The sequence below is a fragment of the Artibeus jamaicensis genome, unplaced genomic scaffold (assembly GCF_021234435.1).
Source record: "Artibeus jamaicensis isolate MK-2021 breed Jamaican fruit bat unplaced genomic scaffold, CSHL_Jam_final scaffold_537, whole genome shotgun sequence".
Classification (NCBI taxonomy): domain Eukaryota; kingdom Metazoa; phylum Chordata; class Mammalia; order Chiroptera; family Phyllostomidae; genus Artibeus; species Artibeus jamaicensis.
In genome coordinates, this window is record NW_026522047.1 from 2,093,769 (window position 1) to 2,120,116 (window position 26,348).

General features: G+C 46.2%; 1 protein-coding gene across 2 annotated transcripts in view; it reads left to right on the plus strand.

The window, feature by feature from the left end:
* The first annotated feature begins 585 nt into the window (after nt 1-585).
* Nucleotides 586-26,348, plus strand: part of ANK2 (ankyrin 2) — a 305,473-nt gene continuing 279,710 nt past the window's right edge. Inside the window, exon 1 of one of the 2 annotated variants that reach the window (XM_053658114.1) lies at nt 586-666. Coding sequence is in view for 1 of the 2 variants with exons in the window: in XM_053658111.1 (XP_053514086.1) it covers nt 21,599-21,670 (72 nt within the window). In the remaining variant the exon portion in view is untranslated. Of the gene's footprint in view, nt 667-21,240; nt 21,671-26,348 lie in introns of those variants that run through there. The other variant, XM_053658111.1, reaches the window with a different exon arrangement.

The following is a 26,348-nucleotide window of genomic DNA, read 5'->3' on the forward strand; positions in this document are numbered from 1 at the left end:
AAGAAAATCTCCCACTGGGCAGTCTTTTTTTTTTTTTTTTAGATTTTATTTTATCTTTAGAGGGGAAGGGAAGGAGAAGGGGAGAGAAATATCAATGTATGGTTGCCTCTCCTGCGTCCCCTGCTGGGAACTGGCCTGCAACCCAGGCATGTGCCCTGACAGAATCAAACCATGGTTGTTTGGTCCGCAGGCCCGTGCTCAATCCACTGAGCTACACCAGCCAGGGCTGGGCAGTCTTTAAGACAAGATAAGTGCTCCCTACACAAATGCTTGAGTTGCAGACACAGGAGGTGATAGTGAAGCAGTTCGGACTTCGATTCCTCTCCTGGAGCTTCTGTCCCAGGGACAGAGAGAGACAGAAAGTGAGAATAAGTGAAAATCACAGTTTGTGGGATAAGTCCTAGGGACAGACAAAGGTGGAGGAGGAGAAACCCCATTCACTTACACTTTCATTTATTCTTGAATTCATTTAATGGAATGTTTATTTAGCCCCTGCTACAATCAGACAAGGACACTGTAGGCATTAGAACTACAAAGAAAAGGTAAGGCCCCCGCTCTGGGGAAGACAGATGGTCGGCCTGTATTGCAGGGTGACGTTCAAGACTACAGGTGACAGTCAAGTCCTCGTTGCCCAGGATCTTTCAGGTCTGTGAGCCCGTAATCTGGGTAAGTGAACACCCTTCTTTTCCCAGCACTTTACATAGTAATTGCTTAATAAATGTTTGCTTAAATGAGTTCAATGGAATGTGTGCTGCAGATGTTATGATTTAGTTGTTTAAAGGATATTTTCATTCTCAGGTTGCAGATTCTCAAGATTCACATTTCTGTTTTTAAAGTGCCTACCCTGTACCTATCTTTGTGTTGTACCTCAGTGGGATTTGCTTCCTGGACTACAAACCTATAATTTTTATTTAAGCACCTTGCAGTAGTAGCTCAGTATCACTTTCACAAAGCAAAATCTTATTGGCCCTTGTTGTTAATGTGTTTGCTGTGCCATCTCAGTGAAGTGGTACTTCTATTATCACCACTTTCGTGTGAAGACACCAAAGCACTTGCCAAAGGTCCTAGTTGCTGGCTGGTGTGGGGTCTGGATTTTTGTGCTCCGGACACCAACCTCTGTCCTGCCCTCTCTCGCCTTCCTTCTTTCTTCCTCATTTCCTTATCTGCAGCCACTGCTGTGCAGACACGCACATACTGTCACTTAGGTGGCCTGGTCTGTGGGGACTTGTGCTCCCTGCTTTTCTCTGCTGCAGTGAGCATCCCATCTCAGCAGAGACCCTGGAGGAGGAGCTGGGGGCTGAGGGGTGTGGTGCTGTACATCTGAAGTCGTTCAGGGGGCTGCGCAGCTCCTCACATTTTAAGCAAGTGGGCCAGGGTGCATTCAGGCACTTCTTGTGCTAAACTGTCATTCATTCCATGTCTAATTGGTCTTTCATTTTTCCTGTTCTGAGAGGCAAGAATGCATGTCGCCAGTATGTGAGTCTCATGAGCTTGACACTTTGCACGTGCTCGTTAACTCTGTCCTCAGTGAATTACTCTCTTGTGTTTTTTATACGATGGATTTTGCTACTGATTGGTATGCCAGAGAACTTTATGTAATTATTAACATCTCTAAAAATATAAAACGGCTGCCCTGGGGGGCGTCTGTAAGCCCCGCACGTCCGTGCTCTGTTTCTCACCCTCCGAGGTCCACCGATGGTGCGGGAGCAGCAGTGTTCCTGGATTAGCATGAGGTGGTTTTTTGCAACCAAATATGACCTCAATTAAAGCAGTGCTTTTCTTTAAAAAACAAATCACACATTTGGTTTGTTAAGTGCCTGGGGAAGCTTATAATATAGAAGAGCAACGAGAATGGAAATTACACGGCACATCAGGAAGGCAACCCTGCCTCTTGGGCTTTTCCCACAGTTGTCTGGTTCCTTTCCAGATGCTGGCGTGCAGACAGGCTGTGTGCGGGGCTGCCCGGCAGCTGAGGCGAAGGGAACAGCATCCTTGTGAGTTATCCCAGGCAGTGCAGGTCTAAGGCATGATTCATAGCACGTAGACCAGATCATCACCTGAGTGGGCACTTCAGGGACAGGGACTACACAGGAGTCTCTAGGTGGAGTCGGCCCCCCCCAAGGTTTTGCAGTTGTCATAGGACAGGTGGCTTTTCCTGATTCAGGAATACTCCGAGCAGTGCTCAGAGCTGTCGTGATGACGACTCCACACAGCCACTGAGACTTTCAATTGGCTCAGTCTTGAGTAACAAGGCTGGGTCATAAGGAAAGTGTGGTGGTTTTGGTTTTAACCCTGTGGATCAATGAGAGATAGAAAAATAGGCAAGGACTAGGAAGTACAAACAGGCAATAAACATAGTGAACAGACACATAAACACATTAGGTATGAAGGAAATATAAATGAAAGTAGAATGTGCACCCTCCCCTCTTTCCTGATTGATTAGATTGACAAAAATAAAAGGATTGGTATTGTCTGATGTGGTCAGGCATATTGCTTTGTGAATTGATATGACTGTATTGAAAGAAAATTTGACAAATCAAAATAAAAGAATAGCCCAGGCTGGTGTAGCTCAGCCGATTGAGCGCGGGCCTGTGAACCGGAGGATCGCGGTTTAATTCCCAGTCAAGGCACATGCCTGGGTTGCAGACCAGTTCCTAGCGGGGGACACATGAGAGGCAACCACACATTGATGTTTCTCTCCCTCTCTCCTTCCTCTCCCCTCTACATAAATAAATTTACCCTATAAATAAGTATTTAAAAAATAAAGATAAAAAAATAAAAGAATATATACTATAAACACAGTCTACAGAAAGCAAACTACAAATGACTCTGACTTGAAGGTATGTGGAAATACAATCTGCATTCATAATAGGAAAAATCACAAGTAAAAACTGTACCAAAAGGCCATTTTCCATGTACTAAATTGGCAAAGATCACAGTTGTGTGGGTTTTTTGAAAAGGTTTTATTTATTTTAGAGAGGGGGGAAGGAAAACAGAGGGAGAGAAACATTGATGTGTAAGAGAAACATCAGTTGTCCCTTGCACGTGCCCAAGTGGGGACCTCGCCCTGGCTAGCAACCCAGGCATGTGCTCTGACTGGGAGTTGAACCAGCAACCCTTCAGTTTGCAGTACGGCACCCAACCCACTGAGCCACACTAGCCAGGACAAGATCACAAAGTTTTAGAGTATATGTACCCTGCTGTTGAGAATGTCAGGAGGCAGGTACTTTCTTTTGCAAATGTTCGTTACTTGATAAAAATATGGTAAAAATATAATTATTAGTATATTTTAGCTGTTTCAAAATGAATGTGGAATCTGACAGTATGACTTCAGCATATTTTTATATTATGAAGGAAATTACGCAGTCCTTTTAGGGGAGGTGATAAGATATACAGAGAAACAAAGCCAGCCGCTTCCTGTCCACAGGGGTAGGCCCAGCCTTGAAGAGCATGCCGGTGTGTAAGACAAAACCTGACTCATACAGTCAGGATTTTGTGTGAGTTTCTTTCTTGGACCTGTAAGCAATCTGTAGAGATTGCTGTAGAGGCAAATAGGCATATCTCTTTAGAACGATGAAATCCAAAGCTTACATAAATTTTTCCTTTAACAATTTAATTAATTTCTAGTTACTGAGAGCTGCACAGTTCAGTGCACATGTGGCTGTTAAATTCTTGAAATGTGGCTAGTTGAATTCAGGTGTAAGTATAGAATATGTGGATACCGACTTTTTGAAGACTTGGTATAATTATAAGGTGTTATTAATCTTTCATATTAAATACATATTGAAATATTTGTACTTATAGAGTTAAATATCTTATTAAAATAAATTTTACCTGTTTCTTTTTACGTTTTCAATGTGGCCACTAGAAAATTATTTTCTGTGGCTTATACTACATTTCATTTGGACAGCTAATATGGAGGAACTACAGTACAGCCAAAAATCAATGGTAGTATTTACAGTAATCGCTGATTTTGACTCGGTTACTGAAAGAATCATCTATGAATGTCAAGCACTTCAATCTCTACAAAAGGCTCAGCTGATGCCAGGAAAAGAAAAGGTTGTTTTATGTCTTGAATCCATTCGATAAGCCTCTTGATTTGGTCTGTTTTGACTGGAGCACATCTGGACTGTGCTTCCAGAAGTCCAGCCTGGTGTGACTGAGTAACAGCTCTCAGGCTTCTTGGAGTTTGTGTTACTTTCCTCTACTTGAAAATTTTATGGAATCACTTACAGAGTAACATTCAAACACATACCTGTCTAATCCTTATTTTATTCATTTTTTAAAGATTTTGTTTATTTTTAGAGACAGGAAAGGGAGGGAGAAAGAGAGGGAGAGTATCAGTGTGTGGTTGCCTCTCCCACACCCCTGCTGGGACCTGGCCCACAGCCCCAGGCCTGTGCCCTGACTGGGCATTGACCCTTTGGTTCTCGGCCCGTGCTCCATCCACTGAGCTGCACCAGCCAGGGCTAATCCTTATTTTAATAGAAAGTGATATGTACAGAAATTGGATAGATATAAAAAGTTAACCTTGAGCCCTGGCTGGTGTAGCTTAGTGGATTGAGTGCAGGCCTCTGAACCAGAGGATCACAGTTTGATTCCCAGTCAGGGCACATGCCTGAGCAGCTGCAGGCCAGGTCCCAGCAGGGGATGCACGAGAGGCAACCACACAGTGATATTTCTCTCCCTCTCTCCTTCCCTTCCCCTCTAAAGATAAACAAATAAAAGATCTTTTTTAAAAAAGTTAACCTTGATTATCTTATAGGTTAACTAGTAAATTTATTGTGCAATTAATAACTGAGTTTTATTAAAGAGTTTGAACTGAAAGGGTACGGTCAAATAATGTACATCTCATAGTGCTTAACCTAGATACTACAAAATCCATTGTTTCTTTTGCATGTGAATGTCAGCCCACAAACTAAGGTGTACAAGAAATATAACTTATTTTCCTATAATTCAACTGAATTTCTATGTCATGCCCCACGCCTCACAAAGGTTTTTAATCAGTGGATTTAGGGTGGTTTTTCTTTCTCTTAGCGTTGAATCAGAATCCTAGAGGCTTGTGCGGTACCCACTCAGGAGACCCATTTGTCTCCAGTCACTTGTCTGAGGAGCCACGGGCCCAGCAGTCCACTCGCTGCTCTGGCCACACCCAGGATGCAGGACCGCTCCAGAGCTTCTGTGCCAGACAGGCCGGCTCTCGGAGGGAGTACCCGGCAGCTGTGGCAGCTTCCCTGTACCTGTGGGTCAGCGTAGGGGCCCAGCCACATTTACAGAGCAAGTGAGGAAAACGAATACTTAGGATTCTTTTGGTTGCAAGCCATAGAAACAGACTCCACTGGACTGAGCAAAGGAACAGACTGAGGATGCAAGCGTGGCTCCTGAGGAAGAGCTGGTGGCAGCTCTGGGCCTCGCAGTGGCGGGCGTTTCAGGGACACCCCAGCAAAGCCCTGTGCAGTGGACTGGGACAGCGCTCCCCAGGCTCGGAGCTCTCACTTCGGATTCTGGCCCTCGGCACAGGGACTGATGAGACAAGCCCCTGGCAGGTGCGCTGCTCTTGGGTCAGAGGTCGCAAGAGGGGTGGGGGCCCCAAAAAGGCGCACTGAATGACGGCCGTGGGAGTTACTCCTGTAGCCAGCGCACCAGTTGTTGGGTAGGCGTTGACTCCAGCTGTGTGTGGAGAGAACTGCACATGAGAAAACAACGAAAGGAGGGACTTGTGCCGCATGTTAGTGACCCAGGAATGAACCTCAGCAGCTGGAGAAGGTTGGGAAAAAGAGGGAAAAGATGAAGATTGGGCGAGGTCCTCAGGATTGGTCTGTAGAATTTTTTAAATGTCAGGCTCATGTTTGCCCTGTAGGCAGTTGAACATTGTAAAGGAAGATGTGAAATGCCAGCCTAATGAAACCAATACCAGTATGTCAGCTATTTAAAGTGAAGAAGATAGAAACAGGTATCAGTGAAAGAAGGTGAGAAACCCACTCGAATGTTTCCATCCTGAAGAAGCAGAGTGCAGTGAAAATGGAAAGGACGCTCTGAATGGAAGCCTTGGTTAGAGGCTGACACCCTGGGAGCCATCAGACCCAGAAGGCGATGGAGACGGAGGCTGAGGCACCTGAGCGTTTGCACAGGTGCAGAACAAAGCAGCTGAGCGTAGGCGGCCAGAGCTGATTTTCAGGAGGTGAACTGCTGGGGTGGGAGTGTGAGGGTCATCGGTTACACACACTAGTTTGGGGGTAGAATCCTAACGGGAATGTCCTACAGCTTGATGGGCAGACAGAAATCGTGATCAGATAATGGCAAGAAGCCAAAAACAGGGACATGAGGGTCCCTGGCAGCGGCGATAGGGAAGGGTGTCAGTGTTATATTTGTTCTGGTTATGTAGTTATAGTCCCGAAAACAAAAGAGAGCGAAAACAAAAAAGAGTCCTAGCTGGGCACTCCGTATTGATGAGCATCAGTTCTTCAATCCTACAAACACGGTCACACTGACCACCACCTTCCAGCTTCTTACTGAAGGGCAGGGACACTGGAGACTGCTTGAAAGCTTTAGTGGCAATCAGTGCATTTTACAAGAGGAACGCACACAGGTACCTGCACTCCCACCAAGAAACATTGTGAAGTACCAGAAACTCCATCACAGCATGGAATACTTTCACCTGGCTTTGTGATTTAGATAAACAGAATCAAACATTTAGATGTCTTTGGTATTACTGGTTTGCTCACTCCAGGGCTGTAAAAGAAAGACCTTACCTCATCCAAAAAAGACTAGCTGCTTATATAATGGAACATTTATCCTGTTGGATACTGAACAGAAGTTAATATTGGAGAAAAGATGCTACCAGCCAGTACTATACAGTACAAGCCCATTGGGTGAACATTAGAGAGAATTGGCCCCCTTTTAAAACCATATTATGCTCTGGCTGGTGTGGTTCAGTGGGTTGAGCACCAGCTTGCAAACTGAAAGGTTATCTGTTTGGTTCCTAGTCAGGGCACATGCCTGAGTTGCGGGCCAGGTCCCCGTTTGAAAGGTTTGTTTCTCTCCTTCTCCTTTTCCCTTCCCCTCTCTCTAAAAATAAATAAATAAAACCTTAAATAAAAATGAAAGCATTTATTATATACACTTTAGAACAATATTAAATACATTAAATAATACATAAGAAATTGATCATGGATACTTTTGGTGAAGAACTAAAATAAAAATGGAGACTTTTATGTCTCCTGTCCTATTTGCATATTTTCATGAACAGGCATTTCTTTATTTAATTTTAAATATGACTTGAAAGTTGAAGAATCCTTCAAATACAATCTTTACATTTAATATGAGAACCCTTGTTGACATCCACAATAAGACTTCAGCTCTTAAACTTAAGTTGCAGTGTTGAAAACTTTAAAAAATTCTAGGAGGAACTGATGACCCACTTAGAATTGTCTACTTAAGCTGGTAAAATTGTTGGTTTAAACTTTGAATCAGTCTTTTTCACAGTCATCATGTTGAAGCTGCTAGAATAAAATTGGACTGATAATTAGTATGCATATCTATTAGTCAGGAAATCCAAACAGTTTTAAAATAAAACAATGAACAAACAAAGAGTGTTTGGGAGCTTCAGCTGCTAGTACTAAGGAGACAAATTATCTTGCCCCATCTCTAGATTTTTTAAAAAGCCAAAAACTTTAATAAAGAGTAAGGAAGAAAGTAAAGGAATGAAAAAGTATTTTAAAATTATCTCAAGAACTGAAAAAAGACTGAATTTTTTTAAAGGTTTTATTTATTTATTTTTAGATGGGGGCAGGGGGAGGAGAGAGAAGGAGAAAAACATCAGTGTATGGTTGCCTCTTGCATGTCCCCTATTGGGGACCTGACCCGCAACCCAGACATGTATCCTGACTGGAAATCGAATCTGCAACCCTTTGCTTCGCAGGCCCACACTCAGTCCACTGAGCTACGCCAGCCAGGGCTCAGTCCTTATTTCTTACCATAGGTGGTGGCTATATGTAGTCATTCCTGTCTGGCCCTGCATGTCATTTTTGTGTGTGTATGTGTTTTTTATTTGTTTGTTTTGTTTTTTCGGCTGTTGCCCTTGAAGGGAAATGACAAATGTATTAATATCAGTAAACCATGGGCACAAAGGGTTTCAATGTGCAGTGGAAACTCAGGGCAGTTCAGGTCTCCTCAGTGGCCAGGTTTCATACCGCATGTTCCTGGCCCACCAGAGAGGCTCAGCCTTCTGAGACGTGATCACATGGGCGAGTTTATCTTGACCTTCAGAAAACCCTGTCCTGTGCCCGTCTCCTCAGGTGCTGGCCTGCCTGTGTCTCGTGCCTCCTCTCATGTTCTGCACTTACTATACTTTCTTAGGTCTCCCAGTGCAAGTGGTGGTGTGGACGATGCATTCAGTCGTCTATTGTGCAGCTATTAAAGGCACAGTATTGGCAACGATATACATCATCTGCCCTTGTTGAGTGTATTTCTAGTATAGGAGGGAGGTGGCAATAAAGGTGTAAGTACATATATGCCATGTTGGAATATGATACATTCTGTGGAGGAAAATTAAGCCAGGGAGGAATGTGTGTGCACGTATTTTAAACAGGGCACTTAGGTTTGGGCAAAGACCTGAAGGATGTGAGTAGGGAGCAGTGGTGCTGCCATCAGGCCCAGAACAGCAGGCACAACGGCCCTGAGGTGGGATTGTGTCGGGTATTGAGCTGCGAGAAGGCAGCATGGCTAGTGGGCAGTGAAGCCGGGGGGGGGGGGGGGGGGGAGACGGGACGTGAGCCACGTGTGGGGCTGAAGGTCACCTCTGACCATGGGGCCTAGGGGTCACTTTAAATATTTACTTTGATTCTGAGGGAGGTGAGTTGCCACTTCCTCTAAGTGACCAGGCCCCAGGCACTCTGGAGGGGGAGGGGATTCACACAGACAGGGACCCACTGCCCCTGGAGACCTGGCTTCGGGAGAGGTCGATGACTTGGGGTAGCGCTGGAGTTTCTGTGGGGCAGAGAAGAAAAAGGCTTTCGGGTTGAAGAAAATATTTTAATATATAATATATGAAAAAATATTATATTAAAATACCATATTTAACAGGTAATGTACCCCATGGTGGTAAAAGTCAGAATCATCTGTCCCTCTAGAGGTGGCCAGCGCTTGTAATGCAGTCAAAGCTCTGAATTTGAAGAGGCGCCACTGGAGGCAGGACCCTGAAAGTGGCACTGACGTTGCAGGGCAGCTGCTGTGGCGGCGCTGGTGCTCAGCACGGGCCGGTGCCTCACGTTTCCCTGCAGACCCGGAGGGGACATGGGCTTTACTGGAGGCACGTCAGCAGGTCCTGCTCCCGGGAGGATACTCCACGATGGTTCGGGCAAACCCCAACTCACTCCCCTCCCAGTCTGCTCGTCTGTGTCGGCCTCGGGTTGTCTGGGGTTCCTTGTCCTCTGTGTGACTGTAAAGGCCAAGGGAAAACCCATGAGTTGAGTGACCTGTCAGGTACCCATACTGACTTGCAGGTAACAGGCACTTAACTGTCCTGATGAATTTAGGATTAAACTGGTTTCCACAAACCTAGTCAGTGGGGAAGGAGTGATCTGCAGAGAGGACACATGTTCAGTTACTGACCAGACACCTCGTTTAAAGTAATCTGTGTTTACAGCCTATGAGTTTGGGTAGCTTGAGCCATCCTTGGATAAGGAGTCCAAGTCCCAGGTCAGAAAAGCTGAAGAAAGACCTGACTCCCGGATGTGGACTTGCCAAATGTCCCTACCCAGGGAGCCCTTCTTCCTCCTCCGCAGTTAACACTCCACCGAGACCCCCTTGGAGGGTGTGAACAGAAAACTAGGGGCAGATAAGCCAAGATCCTGTAAGTATGACTTAATATCTTAAACCTTTAAGTAGTCTAAGGAATGCAAATTAAAGCAATAATGAATGGCCTTTTTCTTTTCTTTTGCTTTGGAAATTGGCAATTAAAAAAGTTACCACCCGGTGCTGACAGTGTCCAATGAGAAGAGATGGCCCAGGCATTGCCGCTTGGTGCACAATTGGTGCTTTCACAAGAAATGGTTACTCTCTTGAAGAGCTTTCAAGAAGTTGCTCTTCTTTAACTTAGAAGCTCCATTTCCAGGATTTTTTTCTCCCAAAGAATCAAATATGTAGGAAAAGTCAACAAAAATTTGTTATATTCATAAAATGAATTTAGCTGAACCCATTAAACATAATATTTTTTTAAAGATCATATTTTTAAAAACCTCTAAATGACCAGTTAAGAGTCTGTGTTGCATGAAAAAAATCTGTGATGTTGACTTTATGGTGTCAACTGTGTTATGTGCCCTGAATCTTCATCTACATGCAAATTGAAAAGAAAGAAATTTTGTAAAATGTGTTCATCATTTTCAAGGAAGAATATAAACTGAACTTTCAAGATTTTACTATCTTTTTTTTTTTAAAATATTTATTTATTTATTTATCTTTAGAGGGGAAGGAGAGAGGGAGAGAAAGATCAATGTATGGTTGCCTCTAGTGCATCCCCTGCTGGGAACTGGCCTGCAGGAAACTCGCTTGCAACCCAGGCATGTGCCCTGACTGGGAATTGAACCGCGATCCTCTGGTTCGCAGGCCTGTGCTCAATCCACTGAGCTACACCAGCCAGGAGATTTTACTATCTTGATGGGGCTATTTATATTTTCTTTATCCTCTCAAAATAAATTCAATGAATATTAGCTTTAAAATCGGGAAAAAAACGTTACTGAAAAATGTGCCCATCCAAACACTTTGAAGCCGGCCCAGAAAGGATGGACGACTGAGACCAAGTCCCAGTGCTCAGGCTGCGTGTCACTTTTGGTGGCCTTTCCTTCGTGAAGGGCCCCAATCCCATTCCTGTGGCCGCAGCCCCATCTCCAAAAAGCGTCTCCACAAAGTAGTGCACCTGGCATGCACCTGCCTGCCCACCCACTGCCTTCCACCCTGCTGGCCGGTCAGGCACCTGCACGTGCACCTGCACCTGCACCTGCACCTGCCTGGGTCCTGTGTACACTTGCTCCTCCTCCTTCCAGTGCGTCCCTGTCTGAGGTCAGCGAGGGCCTCCTGTTAAAAATAGTACCGTTCCCATCTGTCACTCCTGCCATTCCCTGCATTTTTGCTCACTTCGTTCTTCCTCATAGCCCCTTTAACCATCTGAAATACATTTATGTGTAACCTCCTTGCCCCCCTCACCTTGTGGGCTGGGACATAAACTGTTAAAGCTGTTTGCTTGTTTGTTCACTGCTGACTCAAAAGTAATTTTCCGAAAAATGGAACACAATTACTGTTGAAAGATGAAGGATATATGCTCTCCCCTCCAAATTATCTCAAGGATGTGCGAGAAGGGCACTCTAAATTCATTCTTTAACTTCCACTTTGAAGCTGAAAGGTTCCGAAGTGTTCCAGTGTTATAAATAGTGTGTTAGGCTGCGCTGTACGATGAGAATCACAAGGCATCTGGCACACGAGGTAGCTTGTAGCTTGTGCCCCAGAATAGGAGTATTTTGACAGATTGCATCTAAAAATGTTTGACATCTTGATTAACGTTATTTATATTGAAACTGATGCACAGCCTATGACAAGAATTGGCAGCTCTCACTTGTGCCCACTGTCTTTCTGAGGTTGTGTGTCTGACATGACTCTGAGGACCGGAGGTGGGTCTGCTCCCTTCCTGCGGCTCCTCCTCACTGTCCGGTGGAGCGCAGTTCCAGGGAGCTGGCCCCATCTGGGGTTCTCGGGCAGCTGGGGGGCTGGTTATTATAGTCCTAGGTACCCTGCCAATTGGAGAAAGCTGGGCTCCTCACTGGCTTTCACCTGGGCCAATGGCCTTACTCTCCCCACCTCTCAGCATCTTTGTCTGTAAAATGGGGATAATAACAGCAGGTACTACCAACCTTGCTGTGGAAATATGGTCACACGTCTATCAAGTGCTACACACAGTCCCTGGACACTGTGCTCAGCCAAGCAAAGGTCGCGTGGGAAGTAGGAAGGATGAGGTCAACTCACTAGTCATCAGGAAATACCAGTTAAAACAGTATATAGCATTTCACCTATAAATTGGGAAAGGTAGTTTAAAAATCTGAAATGTGAGGAAAAGGCTACTCATACACTCACTACTCATGGGAATATAATTTTGTAATATCTTTCAGATTTGTATTATGTATCTAAAGCTTCGAAATGTATATGTAAGTATAGTTGAGTTTTGAATAATACAGGGTTTGGGGCACCACCCTCACACACTGAAAAATGCATGTGGCTGCCTCAAAACTTAACTGCTAACAGCCTGCTCTTGTCTGGAAGCCTTCCCAATAACAAACAGTCAGTGAACACGTACGTTTGTTGCATGAGTTATATACAGTATTCTTACCATAAAGCTAAAGAAAATGTGAAGAAAATCATAAGGAAAATACATTTACAGTATCGAAAAAAACCCAGGTATAAGTACATCGTGCACTTCAAAGCCGTGTTGTTCAAGGGTCAACTGTGTACGTTTTGAAGGGCTGGACACTCAGTCAGAGGCCGTAGGTAGGGAGATGTAGGGTTGCTCATTTGCAGGAATCCATTGCAGCAAAGCTTATGTGGGTTGTCAGGAAATGAAAAATCAGAAGTTATCTGAACAGTTCAAAGTAAATAACAGTAACTGATTACTCATAAAGTAGAAGCCTATGCAGCCAAAAAGATGTAATAAAATCACATGATTGGCATTAAAAATATTTGTAATATATTACTAAATCAGATGATTGTATTTTTTTAAATCAGAAAAATATTTGGAAGACTAAACCCAGATGTTAATAGGACAGAGCCAGTTGAGTGGTAGTTTATCTTTTTTCTCCTCTGTTTAATTTTCCCGTGAGAAACCCACTTGCACAGTTGAGAAAGGTCCAGACCTGAAACTGGCTCTGCTGTCCCGCTGCCCTGTGGACTATGTGACCCTCGGTGTCTCCCTGGAGCCCTGGGGACTCGTAGGCAAATGAGCCGATGTTCCAAGATACTTCATAGTGATAATGGCTAGCACCCTTGACCACTTAGTATGGGCCCGCTCGGTTTGATCTTGGCACCTATGAAGTTTTTTAACCTCTAAAGCCATCCTTTAAGGTAGGTACTATTCATGTCTCTTTACAGATGAACACATAGTAAATAAAAGACATAATAAGTGTAATAATAATTATGATTATTTTAAAACTTAAAAACAACTGATTATAAAACAGAAGTTGTATACCAGCCGCAGTTTTGCTGTACGGGTGACTGGTATTTCTAGGGAAGCTGTTTGCCAGGGAGGCGCCCACGGCTTTCCATGGGAGGCTGTGGTGGGGGTTCAGGTGCTGCTGAAACACAAGGGCTGACCTAGTGGCTCAGATCCGCTCATGTCCTCGAGTGAAGAGGGCCATTGTGTCCAGAAATAGATCCAGTTTCCCTGGGGGCCTTTCCTGGGACACCAGCTTTCACACATTGTGGGTTAAACAACTCTCGTCTGGACACTGTGAAAGGAAAAAGAGGGTCACCCCAGGACGCCGTGTGCTCTCTCCCCAGAGGGGACTGTGTTCCAGTTTCTAGATTTACTTGCTACGTATGTAGGAGGAAGCAGAGGTGCTAGGAAGGGGCACATCATTAACGAACGGCACCTCCAGGAGCAAGGCCAGAGGGCGGCGTGTGTGTGTGTGTGTGTGTGTGTGTGTGTGTGTGCGCGCGCGCGCGCGCGCGTGCGCACGCGTGCCCGGCTCTCACTGTGCCTCTGACCACCCCTCCAGGGGGCACTCAGGCCACATGCTATGCTGACGGCCAGACCAGAGCAATACGAGGCCCATAAGTAATTCTGTTTTCTGGCAGCGTGTTGAAGAAAGTAAAATTAATTTTAATAGTGTATTTCACATAAGATAATAACAAAATGCCACCTCAACATGAAGTCAACATAACCAATATTAATGAGATAGTTTACGTTCTTTACTATTCAGCCTGGAGTCCTGTGGGCTTCACCCACACGTCAGTGGAACAACACGGGCTTACGCTGCCACCCCGGGGTTTTACTGTCTGTCACATGCGTGAGAGCAGGACCTGTCTGGGGGCCGGTGGGACGGGTGTGGGGGTCCGAGGTACAAAGTGCCAGTCACAGGACGGACGGTGCAGCTTGGCGACTGTGGTTGGGATTGTGATACTGGACTCCGAATCTGAAAGTGGCTACAAGAGTAGATCTTGGAAGTTCTCATCGCAACGAAAAAAAATTGCAACTGCGTGTGGTGATGGATATTAACTAGATTTACTGTTGTGGTCTTTTAGCACTGTATACAAATGTGGGAGTAGTATGTTCTACACTTGATACTATACAATGTTCTCTGTCAAGTACACCTCAACACAAAAGTAAAGATGGCACCAAAGAAAATAAACCAGTACCCACTGTCTGCTGTGATTCAATGTGGTAATGGGTAGAAAGTGCTCAGCACAGCTGCTCTGAGATGGCCTGGTGGTCCTCTGTGGCCCCAAGTAGCAGAGGGGAGGTGGCTTGACAGGTGACCGCAGTCACAGGTGGCTGGGCAGAGGCTGCATTTGGAGGGCCCCAAGGCCCTGGCCAGGAAAACACAAACTAGCTGTTGTTTGGGTGAGAATTTAGTTTTCTTCTCAAATTATTGCTTTATACACCTCTTTTAGTTTGGAGGAGCTCATTTCCACAAGAAAAAATGCCACACAAGCAACTTTTCTTAAATTATCGTTTTTAAAATTTTATTTTACTGGGGGGTGGGCTGGGATGGGGGTAAAGGGCAGAAAACTGTACTTGAACAACAATTAAAATAAAATTCTATTTTATTTTGGTAAGGACACTTGACGTAGGAGCGATCTCGAACTTTTGGGTATACAATATATTACTGTCAGCTATTTAAATTATCTGAATCTCTTTGCAAACAGCCCAGGAAGAAGAGTGTTTTTAACTCCATTTTTCAGTCTGGGGACTTTATCAGAGAAATCGAGGGAGACGGTGCTCCCCGCAGAGCCACACGGGCGCACGGAAGGCTGGGTCTGGGTCTCCCGTCCCTCGGCTCCCGCTCTTCTCATCCGATGCGCGAGGAGCCTGGGGACCTGTGCCGGGCCTGGGTCACGTCCGTTTTGTGCCTGTCTGTACGCAGCGCCGTGTCTTACCACTGTTCCCTGACGAGGCACATGTTCAGATACTAGTTTCTGTTTGGTGAACTTCAGTTTGTGGACTGGCACTAAGTTTTACACACTAATGTCATTCCTGTCCGGCGCTTGCCGGCTGGTCTCTGAGAACAGCCTTCCGGCACCTGCCGCCCAACCCCCCACCCGGCCTGGGCCAGTTCTGCCCGCAGCGGCAGCCTCGCCGGTCCGTGTTCTGATGGCTGGTATCGGGAGAGCCGAGCGGAGCACAGCTGCGGTCATAAGCAGCAAGTGAGTTCACATCAGCCAGAAGGAGGCAGGACAAAAAAGGCGAGGCTTCAAAGATGGCAACGAGGAGTCTTGGGGCTGCACAGGCCTCGTGTTTTCTCAGAAGGCAGGGAGGTTATAATACATTTTAGAAACTATTCTACATAAAATAATTAATATAAAAATATTTTGGTGCTTATGGTAAACACATATCCTTAAAAATTTTCTCCCACCTGGTGTGCGGGGTGCAGGCAGTGAGCGGCGCGCGCCCTGCCGGGAGAGTTGGTCTCCATCCGAGCTGCAGGAGACCTTTGTGCTGCGGAGGCAGAGGTGCGCCCTGAGCAGATGCTTTGTCCAACTGGATCGGGATTGGGCCGGTCAGAAGTCCTGTGGTGAAACTTGACTGCACGCAGAGGTGAAGAGAGAAGGGGCCATGGAGAGAGTCCAGAGTGGCAGTGGGAGGACGCGTGGGAGGGGCCGTGGGCGACCCCAAGGTTCTGGAGCAATTAGAAAACAGGAGGCACAGACAGATGCGAAGAAACTGTTTCAAGGACACACACTGAAACTTTGCTTGCTTGTCAAACTGAAAAAAGAGTTACTGACCTTAAAAGGTAATAAACAGACCTGGCTGGTGTAGCTCAGTGGATTGAGCATGGGCCTGCAAATCAAACAACTGTGGTTCAATTCCCGGTCAGGGCACATGCCTGGGTTGCAGGCCAGGTCCCTAGTAGGGTTCACAAGAGAGGCAACCACACGTGGATGTTTCGCTCCCCTTCTTTCCTTCTCCCTTCCCCCTCTCTAAAAATAATAAATAAAATATTTTTTAAAAAAAGGTAACAAACATGGAGAGCACTTTTAGCAGAAACAGGAAGTAATTGTTCAGCTTCGGAATCTAGACATCATTTTCTCTGTTGCTGGAACACTGCCCTTCATCTCTCCTGCTTTCTGGGATGTTTTTGCAAAATCCCATTTACATGCACCTGCAAACTATGGGGCATGCGATTCAGGTTTTCGGAGCTGCCCGATTGCAGGCCCTTCCATTCTGAGAGGGAATCACGAGGCTCCACTTAGCCAACACCCCCTCCCAGGAGCTATTTTCGTTTCCTCCCTTAGCACACTGGCTTTGGAAGGAGCCTTCTTTCTTGTTCCTGGAACACTTTCTATAGCCCTTTCAGCAGTTGTGAGGTTGAATGTGTCCTGAGTGTGTGGTTTTCCTCCCTTCTCTGAGTGGACAGGGTCCCTGTGCACTCCCAAGTCTCCCTGCACCCACGGGAATCTGTTCAAATCTCAAGTGAGACCATGAAGGGGACCTGCCTCGGTTGACCTGTTCACACAGCTGGCTCTGTGCACTGGGCTCGCTGCCCCGCAGGACCTGGAAAATGTCCCGGTGCAGAAGGACCTTCCTTTCAACCTGCAGTAACTAACGGTTTTGTCCCTTCTGGCTGCACAAATCTTAAAGTGAGTGCAGATGCAGTGGCATTTTCTAACTTTAGGCATTTTCTACTGCAAAGAGCGTCCCAGGCCTCACCCAGAACTGTATTTATAACGTTACATTTACACTCCTAAAACCAAGGCTGGGCCAATGTTAACTCCATAACCTTGACCTTTAGAGTTGGTTGTATTTGACCTCTTCCAACATACTCTAGTGTCTAATAACACCATGCTGTTCGTGGTTTTATGATTCTAACTTATGCTCGGCAGTGAAAGGCATGACCTCCGAGGCAGGCCACCACTCAGACAAATCTCCAGGAATTTCTGTGAGCAAAAAATGTCAACCTCGAAAGGTGGCGTGTGCATAATTCCTTTTATAGAGCTGTTTTTTTTACCATTCACTGACCAGTTTATTGACCTACCTCACTGGCAGGACATGTGGCCCCTTCTCGTCACGGTTTAGAAGTACAGAGCAGGCAGATCAGTGGGTGCCAGGCATTGGGGGTGTTTGTAAATGGACAGATGGGGGGGGTCTTGTGGTTTTGGAGCTGTTCCCTGTCTTGCCGGTGGAATCCGCACAGGTGAGAACATGGTAGAGAATGGTACACACATTTGCACGCCCTCACACATGCATACAGGAGTGAGTACAGGTGCCATGGGGGGAGCTGAATAAGGTGGGTGGCTGTGTCAGCGTCTGTGTCCTGGTGGTGATACTGTCCTGCAGCCCGGTGCCCTGGGCCTTCCTGTCTTACTTCCTGCAGTTGCATCTGCAGCTCCAGCTATCCCAATAAAACTTCACTTTAATGCAAATTAATGCTGAGAATCCATGGATTCGTTGTGTCCACATAGGCTCCTCACAGTTTAGTTATTGTGTTACATGAGTGTTTTGTAGGTATTGTGTAATATACAAAATTTAATAACAGTAGATGTGTGTGTACTGATGTGGACATGTGCCAGGTGGTGCAGGGAGAAGCACCCTGGGAGCAGCGTGCGAGACACGACCCCAGGTGTGCTCATTACGTCTGTGCAGCTGTGTGGGCTGAGCTGGAATGAGGACGAGTGAGGAACAACCCTCAGCAGGTGCGGGAGCTGGACCACAGGGGGAGGACTCTGATCTTTCACTTCTGCAGACTTCGTGTGTTGTTCGCCATGAGCATGCATTACCTTTGTAAAGACATTGTACCAAAAATTGTGGTAGCTTTCATGGCTGGTATAGCTTGGTGGATTGAGTGTGGGCCTGCGGTGCAAAGGGTCACCAGTTTGATTCCCAGTCAGGGCACATGCTGGGTTGCAGGCCAGTTCCCAGCAGGGGATGCATGAGAGGCAACCACACATTGACATTTCCCTCCATCTCTCTTTCCCTTCCCCTCTAAAGATAAATAAATAAAATCTTCAAAATAAATAAAATAAAAAATAATATGACAGCTTAAGGACTATTTAGAAAATTGATAAAATTTTCTGGAATAGTGACATATACTTCTAACATGAGAGTCAGAACATCTGCAGTAACTTCAAGTGATAAGTGAGTTGTCAACTAAAGACCAATGTGTCTTCAAAACTTGCCTCTCTACCTTCCATATGATTCTGAAGAAGTAAATAATAACAGGCAAGTAAAAAAATAGTTCTTTAAACTTCCCACATAAGAAAGAATGCCCATTTTAAAATGATCTTTTTCATGTCTGGTGACTTTGAATCTTCGACAGTCATTATTTATCTAATGACGGCCGTTCGTGGAAAGTGCTGGGTTGTGGGGTTGAAAGCAAGCCTGTGACACTGCCCCTGACTTCCAGCTGCCGGCAACGCAGCCAGCAGCAGGCAGCGTGCACGCACGACCGCAGCGAGGCGGCCACAGAACTATGCAATCGCTGCACACAGTAGGTGCTGCTAATGAATGACCAGAGGGGGAGTAATTGCAGAAATCCACAGAAATCCCATGATGCTCTTGCTGGAAGCAGAAATAAGTGTGGGAATTCAGGTTTATGTGGAGAAAAGACCTACATTTAGTATGAAATGGATCAAAAGCTATGCAAGCTAGAATCTCTGCCTTACAAGAGATTGGTTTGTTTTGTGCAGCTGACACTCCTGTGGATTAGTTTTAAGATCGTTTTCAACCTAATGTATATTGTTTTAATATGTTGATTTGGGAATGGGCCCAGTTCTCTTTAGAGATTTATTAATCTCTTATTTTGTCTGGAAACCACGGAGAGCCTTTTCAAACCTTAGGGCCTAGTGTGGAAGGCAGGTGTGGGGTCTTCGAAGTACAAATTCCACCTAAAACACCTGTTATACTGTGCGGCACTCTCTGTCGGGTGAGTCCTCAGCTGCTTTTCCAGTGATACGCAGAGCGTAGAGGAGGAGAAAATACCCGAACATTAGTTACAAACATGGGCAGGTGGCATGCTGAGGATAACAGTCCTGGATGTTTGAATGCCGTGGCCGCTTATCACGCGCATGCTGGGCACACAGACCTGATCCTCTAGAATGTGCCCTTGACAGATGCCAGAAGGGGTCGTGTAAGGGCACGTTAGACCTTTAACTTCCTGGGAAGTTGACTCAGCATTTTCGTGGTCCAGTCTGGCTACAGATGGAAATGTTCATTTCATGTGTGACTCGTGGTCTTCAGTCCATTTTATTAAACAGAAAAGCAGGTAGAAGGGAAAGAAAAGCTGTTTCTTAGTCTAAGCCAGAAAACACCGGTGATTTTTCATAAAGCCCCAGCGTCGTGTGATTCAGCAGGTGGTGAGGGAGGCGCAGAAGACCGCACTCAGTAACCGTGTGACTCGGTCAGACCCAGCCGGTCAGGGTCTCGCTTCCCTTCTCTGAAACCCGAGTGCAGTGCTGTCCTGCTCCCCAACAAGGTGCTGGTGAGGGTCAGTGTGTGAAGGGCATCAACGTCCACAAGTGAGTAGCAATTCTACCGCGGGGACTCAGAAGGAAAAAAATAGCGGCGAGCATGCTCCGGGCTCCCTGGGTCCCTAGACACAACAATATATAGTTTCTGTCCCACTCAGGTGCCCCCACCCCCACGCCACCCTACACAAAACCCATGAGTTTTAGAGAGGTAGCTTGTGTCACAGATCAGAGACAGAGTCCAAAATCTAAGCCGCTTGTCAGAACAGCACACACTAGAATGTTGGGACCTGCACAGGTTGTGGCTTGTGGCAGGGGGGTGATGAGTCTCTGTGAGCAGGGGATCGGGAGCCCGTGGGACACACCTGGCAGGCTGGGCCCACGGGTTTTGGAGATTGGCTGAAATGCTAATTCATGCAGACTTCACATACATTTGCTAACCGATACAGCGGATATCCTGTTTGGAGAGTTCTGTGTATCCAAGAAAATATAAAACATACACATTTATGTATAAGTTTCTATTTCTCTATAAGAAGTTATCTCTTTGAAGAAAAAAAGCACATGCCTTTGAGATGTGCCAGGTGTTTTCTGAGAATTGTAAATTAGCAGTTGTGGGGCTGTGTCTCTTCGCTTCACGGCGGAGACAAACACACACGTTTCGGTGGACCCTCCAAGCAGCATTCCAGCCTGTGATTCAGCATTGTTTCCAGCTGTGCCAAGTTCCAGACGTGGAGCAGGTGCAGGGCGTACCCTGCAGGGCGTACCCTGCAGGGACAGCCTGGGCCTGGGCTCCACGGGGCTGTGAGGAGAGGGTCTGAGAAACTCGCCTGGAGGCCTGGAGCAGCAGCTCGGTGGGGGAGGGATGCTGTCTGTGGGAAAGGAAAGCCCGTTTTAAAGGTGGGAGTCATTTGTATGCAGATCCATAAGAAAGAGAACAATCCACACCCTGAGGATAATCATCTTGCCTGGAAAAAGCAAAAGTAATTCCCACCTCAGTGGGGCAGTGAGCAGATGCTTCAAGGTGGGCTGCACCCAGCAGTGGTCACCCGGCCTGCATCCCAGAGACTCAGCTATGCCCACTGGCTGCTCTGGGCCAGGGCCAGCTCAGGTCAAAGTCCCTGAGGCCTGGCTCTGTCCTTAGTGCTCCTCAGGGGACAAAGGAGATCCATCAAGTAAGGACAGGCAGTGTCTGCTGTGTCACAGTGCAGAGGTGGGAGGGAGGGGCTCCCGTGGTGTCACGGACACATGCATGGTGATGTCGGACAGGACCGAGGTCCTGCCAGGGGTCCCCACCACGCTCACCCCGTAAACCAAGCCCTCCTCCTCCACAGGGCGCAGCGCACAAGCCACCTTTGCCCACTGCAGGGGGTGCACATGAGCGAGAAGTGGATGTAAACGAAGTACTGAGTGGAGATGGAGAAGTGAGTGACTGGGAGTGAGTGTGCCTGCAATGATGAGTGTACATGGAGAGTGAGTGTGGATGGAGGGGTGTGCACAGAGAATACAGTGTGTACAGGAGCGAGTATGGATGGAAGAGTGTGAATGGAGAAGTGGGTGTGCACCGTAGTGAGTGTGCGCGGGAGTGAGTGTGGGTGGAGGAATGCGTGTAAACAGGGGAGTGAGTGTGGGTGGACCACTGTGCTCGGGAACGAGAGTGTTGCGGGCGCGCGGAGCCTCCCCTCCCCCCTCCCGGCGCGGGCGCGAGTCCGGGTGCGCTCGGCGTCCCCGGCGGGGCAGCAGCGAGAAGCAGCCTCCGTCCGGGTCATTCTCCTGTCCTGACCGCGGCGCCTGGAGGAGCCCAGCCGAGGCTCTGGCCCAAAGCAGTGGGCGCGCGGGAGGCTCGGCCGGGACCCCAGTCAACCGCGCCCGTGCTCTGCGGCGCCGGAGGAGGAGCCCCCGGGGCTGAGGGAGCCCCGGGCGGGGCTGCGGGAGGAGGATGGCGTCGCCCCCCGCGCCGGCCTCGGGAGGCGCGGCCCGCACACCGCCGAGCCCCCAGCGGATGCGTCAGGTGGGTGCGCAGTGTGGCCTGTGTCCTTGCCCAGGACCCCCGCCGAGCAACCGGGACCCGGATCCAGGTCCTGGACCCCGAGGTCGGGCGGGTGGGCTCCGAGCACCGCTTTTTTGTATTGATCACACTCACACACAGGGTCACGGACACACAGGGACACACGCTCATACACTCGCAGACACACACCCATGTGCACAGGAGCACACGTCTGGCGCACCAGGTGCACACCCAGCTGTCACATGACCCCTGGGAGCGGCTCTGTTACGAGGCGCCCCGGGTACCCTCAGGGGACACGCACCCCGGACCCAAGCCCTCTGAGGGCCTGGGCAGGGCGCTGGGGGCTCGCCCCACCCGCGGGAGACAGCAGCCTCGTCCGCAGGTTACGTGCGAGCCCAGCTTTCAGAGAGAGCCGCACGGACCAGAGAACATGTGTTCCTCCCCGCGTCTGTGGGGACAGGGGTCCCCAAACTGCAGGGGTGCAAGTCATGAGCGGTTTGAATTGGCCCCGTTCTGTGTATCGTGAAAAGAAAACAACGGAGTTCCCCGTCTGGCTGATCCGTGATTTGGTATCTGGCAGAGTTGGCTTTTTCCTGCCGCCGTCGCCGAGAACCACAGCATCAGCAGTCAGGGTCTCCGAGCTGGCGCAGGCGTCAGCGGGCCCAGACAGGCGGGCAGCAGGGGTCTGTCCCTCTCCCCTGACTGCAAGGGGCAGCACCGCCACTGGCAGCGGGGCTCCTGTTCAGACACAGGTGCACTGCGTCTCTGGAGCCTGTCCGGGCAGGAAGACAGTGGCTAGCAGAGCAGCCTTGCTTTAGGGCCAGGTGGCGAGGGAGAGGAACTCCAGGGGCTTTAGAATCCATGAACACAGGAGAGGAAAGTTTGGTTGACAATGAATAAGGTCTTTGCCACATTTGGATTTGAGTATGTATAGGTGGTGGTTTCTTTTTTTGGGGGGGGGGGCAGGTAGGGGACAACCTTTGCTTATGTGCATTTTTTATGCAGACTAAAAATTAATGTTCACTCCTTTTTTTATGAGACTCTGTGTCCCAAAGAAACTGGTTAAGGTTTTAAATCTATCTCGGACCCAGGACTAATTTCATGACAATGCATGTTTAATTGCACTCGGAGCTGTTTTTTTTCCTGAAGCAGTATGGTACCAGGCATCATTAAATCTATGTTTGTGACAGTTATACCTCTAAGAATGAAGGTGAAATTATCGCTATTTTCAATATAAGACAAATCACATCCTATGCAAAAAATCATTTTTATATCTATGTTTGTATGTACATTTATATAAGCATTTAAGAAGTATATACATTGATTTAAATAAAATGTATGCACTCGAAAATACCTATGAAATCTCATTTTATATTTAGAATACTTCTATTGAACTAAGAAGTATTTGTGGAAACATTTACTAGAAAATATTTGCATGAAAGATCAGTGTTGTTTTGCAGAGTCGATACTATTCACAGGCCCTTAGGACCGGAAGCTGCAGCGTCCCATAGCACTGGTGTCCTCTGTTCAGACTTCATTCACACGACCTCCTGGAGGTGCCATTAGTGACCTGTGCACTGATGAGCACAGGGTGTAGAGACAGGTTGCTGGCCACTCCAGGCTGCCTGATTAGTCCAAGCAGGTGGCCAGAAGTACTGACAACCTCAAGGCAGAGTCGCCATTTGCCTGCAAGCGATTCTGACCAAAGTAGAAGTAAAAAAAAGAAGAGAGAAGAGTGTTTTCCTGTCAAGTGTTGAAATACAGGAAGGGTCCAGCACAAATAATGCCCCATTTTTATTACAAATTCTTTTATTACAAGATCATAAGCATGTAATTCTGTAACTAAACAATATCACACTTGAGCACACCACATGACACTTCAGCCAAAATGTTTAAATTAAGACTATAAGTTATTAGTCCCATATTATTGCCCTGCCAACCACACTCGAGCAGGCGTTACTTCTGCCGAGCCCCGCATGTAGGCCCTAGTCACAGGATGCATGTTCAATGTGCCACTGTTTCCCGGACATGTTTCTCCTCGTTCTTTAATAGTACTTTTTCAAATCAATTCTGGGTTGAATGAGAATGAATTAAAATCTGAGTTCTCTTTTTTATAAACCATGGTTGAGAGAAAGAAGTTAATTGAAAAAACACAGGATTCCAAAGGAGTGAAAGTTTTTAAATTTTTAAAAATTTATTTTAGATAAAGGTGGGGGAAAGAAGAAAGAGAGGGAGAGAAACACTGATGTCCAGCGTGGGGGGTGCCCTGGCATGTGCCCTGACCGGGACCCTGACTGGTGATGTTTCACTTTGTGGGAAGACACCCAACCACCGAACCACAGTGGTTGGGGCAAGAGTGAAAGTTCTGCCCCCCTAGTCCTTCCCCCCCCTAAAAAAATATTTAAAAAAAAAAAAAAGAGTGAAAGTTCTTAATTAAAGCCACTTAATTAACATGGCTTTTAATAACAGATACACTTATTGGCCATGACCTTAATTACATATGGAAATTTAGAATTGAAAGTATTAAGAAAGGCTTTGGGTGACTATAAATATACTTAATTGGTAAATTAGTATATTTGCTGATTTCCATGAAAATATACTACGTGAAGATTTATTTATTGAGCAAACATTTGCTCAGCATAAAGTAATGTTTCATGCCATAAAGAAATCAAAAGGACAAAAATCTTACCCATTAGCAGGTGTAGGTATCGTTGATAAAGACAAAGATTAAACTACTTGAAATTTGAATTGCTCATAAAATATTTTCCACATTATCTGTTAAAACATTTATTTCTCAGCTTTGTGTTTTGACTATTCCTATAAGCCTAAAAATAATATCTAAGTTTGCATAGACTTAGAACGTCACTGTATGACTGAATTTATGTTTGCATCTATTTGATATATTTCTGATATATAGGATTTATTTTAACTGCCTAATGCATTTAAAATAATGCATTTTAGACTACATATCGCATTCCTAACCCATGTGGCTCAGTGTGTTGGGCACTGTCCTGCAAAGCAAAAGCTCGCTGGTTCGTATTTCCTGGTCAGGGCACTTGCCTGGGTTGCGGGTTTGTCCCTGGTCAGGACATGTACAGAAGCAACTGAATGATGTTTCTCTTCTGTCTTTCTCCCTCCCTTCCCCTCTCTCTAGAATCAATAAAAATAAACTAAAAAAACCCACATCGCAAATCATATAATTATTTTTATGACTAGATCTTTTGGACAAAGATTTTTTTAAGCTTTTGGAAAATGCTGATATGATATAGCTTAAAATAGCTAAAAGTAGCCCAGGGTCTCTACACAGCGAGGTTAACATCTAGGTTTCCAAAAGTAAGCAGGTCAAAGAAAAACGTACTTCAATTTCATTCTGTCATGTTCAGGGAGAAAAAACTGTATCAATCTAGTCTGTCTTCTCAAGCTCCTAATATACTAGGTACTTAATTTTTCCCCTCACCTTAAGAAAAGGGTTATTTCTTTGTTTCACAAAAACAGATGACTGTTACAGAAGTTTTGCCTACATTTTTAAGCATCTAAGTCAAACTAGTTGCCAAACTAGAACGACAGATTTTCAGCGTTCCAGTTTGTGTTTATTCTTTTGCTGACTTTGTAAAAGAAAAGGTTAGGAAATGGTAGTTTTGCAACTGTTTAATACTATATATATATATATATATATATATATATATATATATATATATATATAATGTATATTAAGATACCATATGATTCTTATGACTATTGCCATAAAATTTAAATCAATTAATTAACTGAATGTTTATTGAGATCTTGAAGCTGAGACACTTTGCTAACATCTTCCTGGACCTCACTCTCTTTCTGGTGAACTCTGAGGGGAACGTCCAGGGCATCGGTTGTTTTGAGAATTGGAGAGCTATATGACATCCTTTATAATTGGTTCCAGGAAAATTGTCTTTTTCTTGTTTCATGATCAATCCTTCCTCAAGATCTGTGGGTATTGGTGTCGTTTCATTTATGATAGAAAGTAGTGTTTCTTCTGTGCTTTCTGTAGAAGCTTAGAGACCCCCCAAGTGGTAATGATGATGTGTTTACAATGAGCCAGGCCTGCTCTGTGCAAGACAAAACTTCCCCCCCAAGACAAAACTATCCTAGGGAGGAGATATTGTCATTCCCATTTTCCAGATGAGGTAAGTTACACACTCAAGGACATAACCAGTCAGTTACAACTCAGGGGTTTAGAACAAGGTCTTACCGATGCCTTGTTTCCTAGTCAGGACTTTCAACCGTCTTCCTCTGCTGTCCCTCCTTCCGACTGTGGAGGGAGCCCCTCCCAGCATTTGCTGCTCAGGGCTTGGGGTTACCTCGAAGTTGACTACAGGGTTTACAGCACATCGAAGCAATTTTCATTACTTTAATTCATCAGATGAGAATAAATTCGATGCCAATTGCTTTTTTGAATAAATATTTTTATTTTTATATATACTTTTAAAGATTTTATTTATTTTTAGAGAGAGGGGAAGGGAAGGAGGAAGAGAGGGAGAGAAACATCCATGTGTGGTTGCCTGTATATGCCCCCACCTGGAGACCTGGCCCGCAACCCAGGCATGTGCCCTGACTGGGAATCGAACTGGTGACCCTCTGGTTTGCAGGCTGGCACTCAATCCACTGAGCCACACCAGCCAGGGATATTTTTTAATTAAAATTT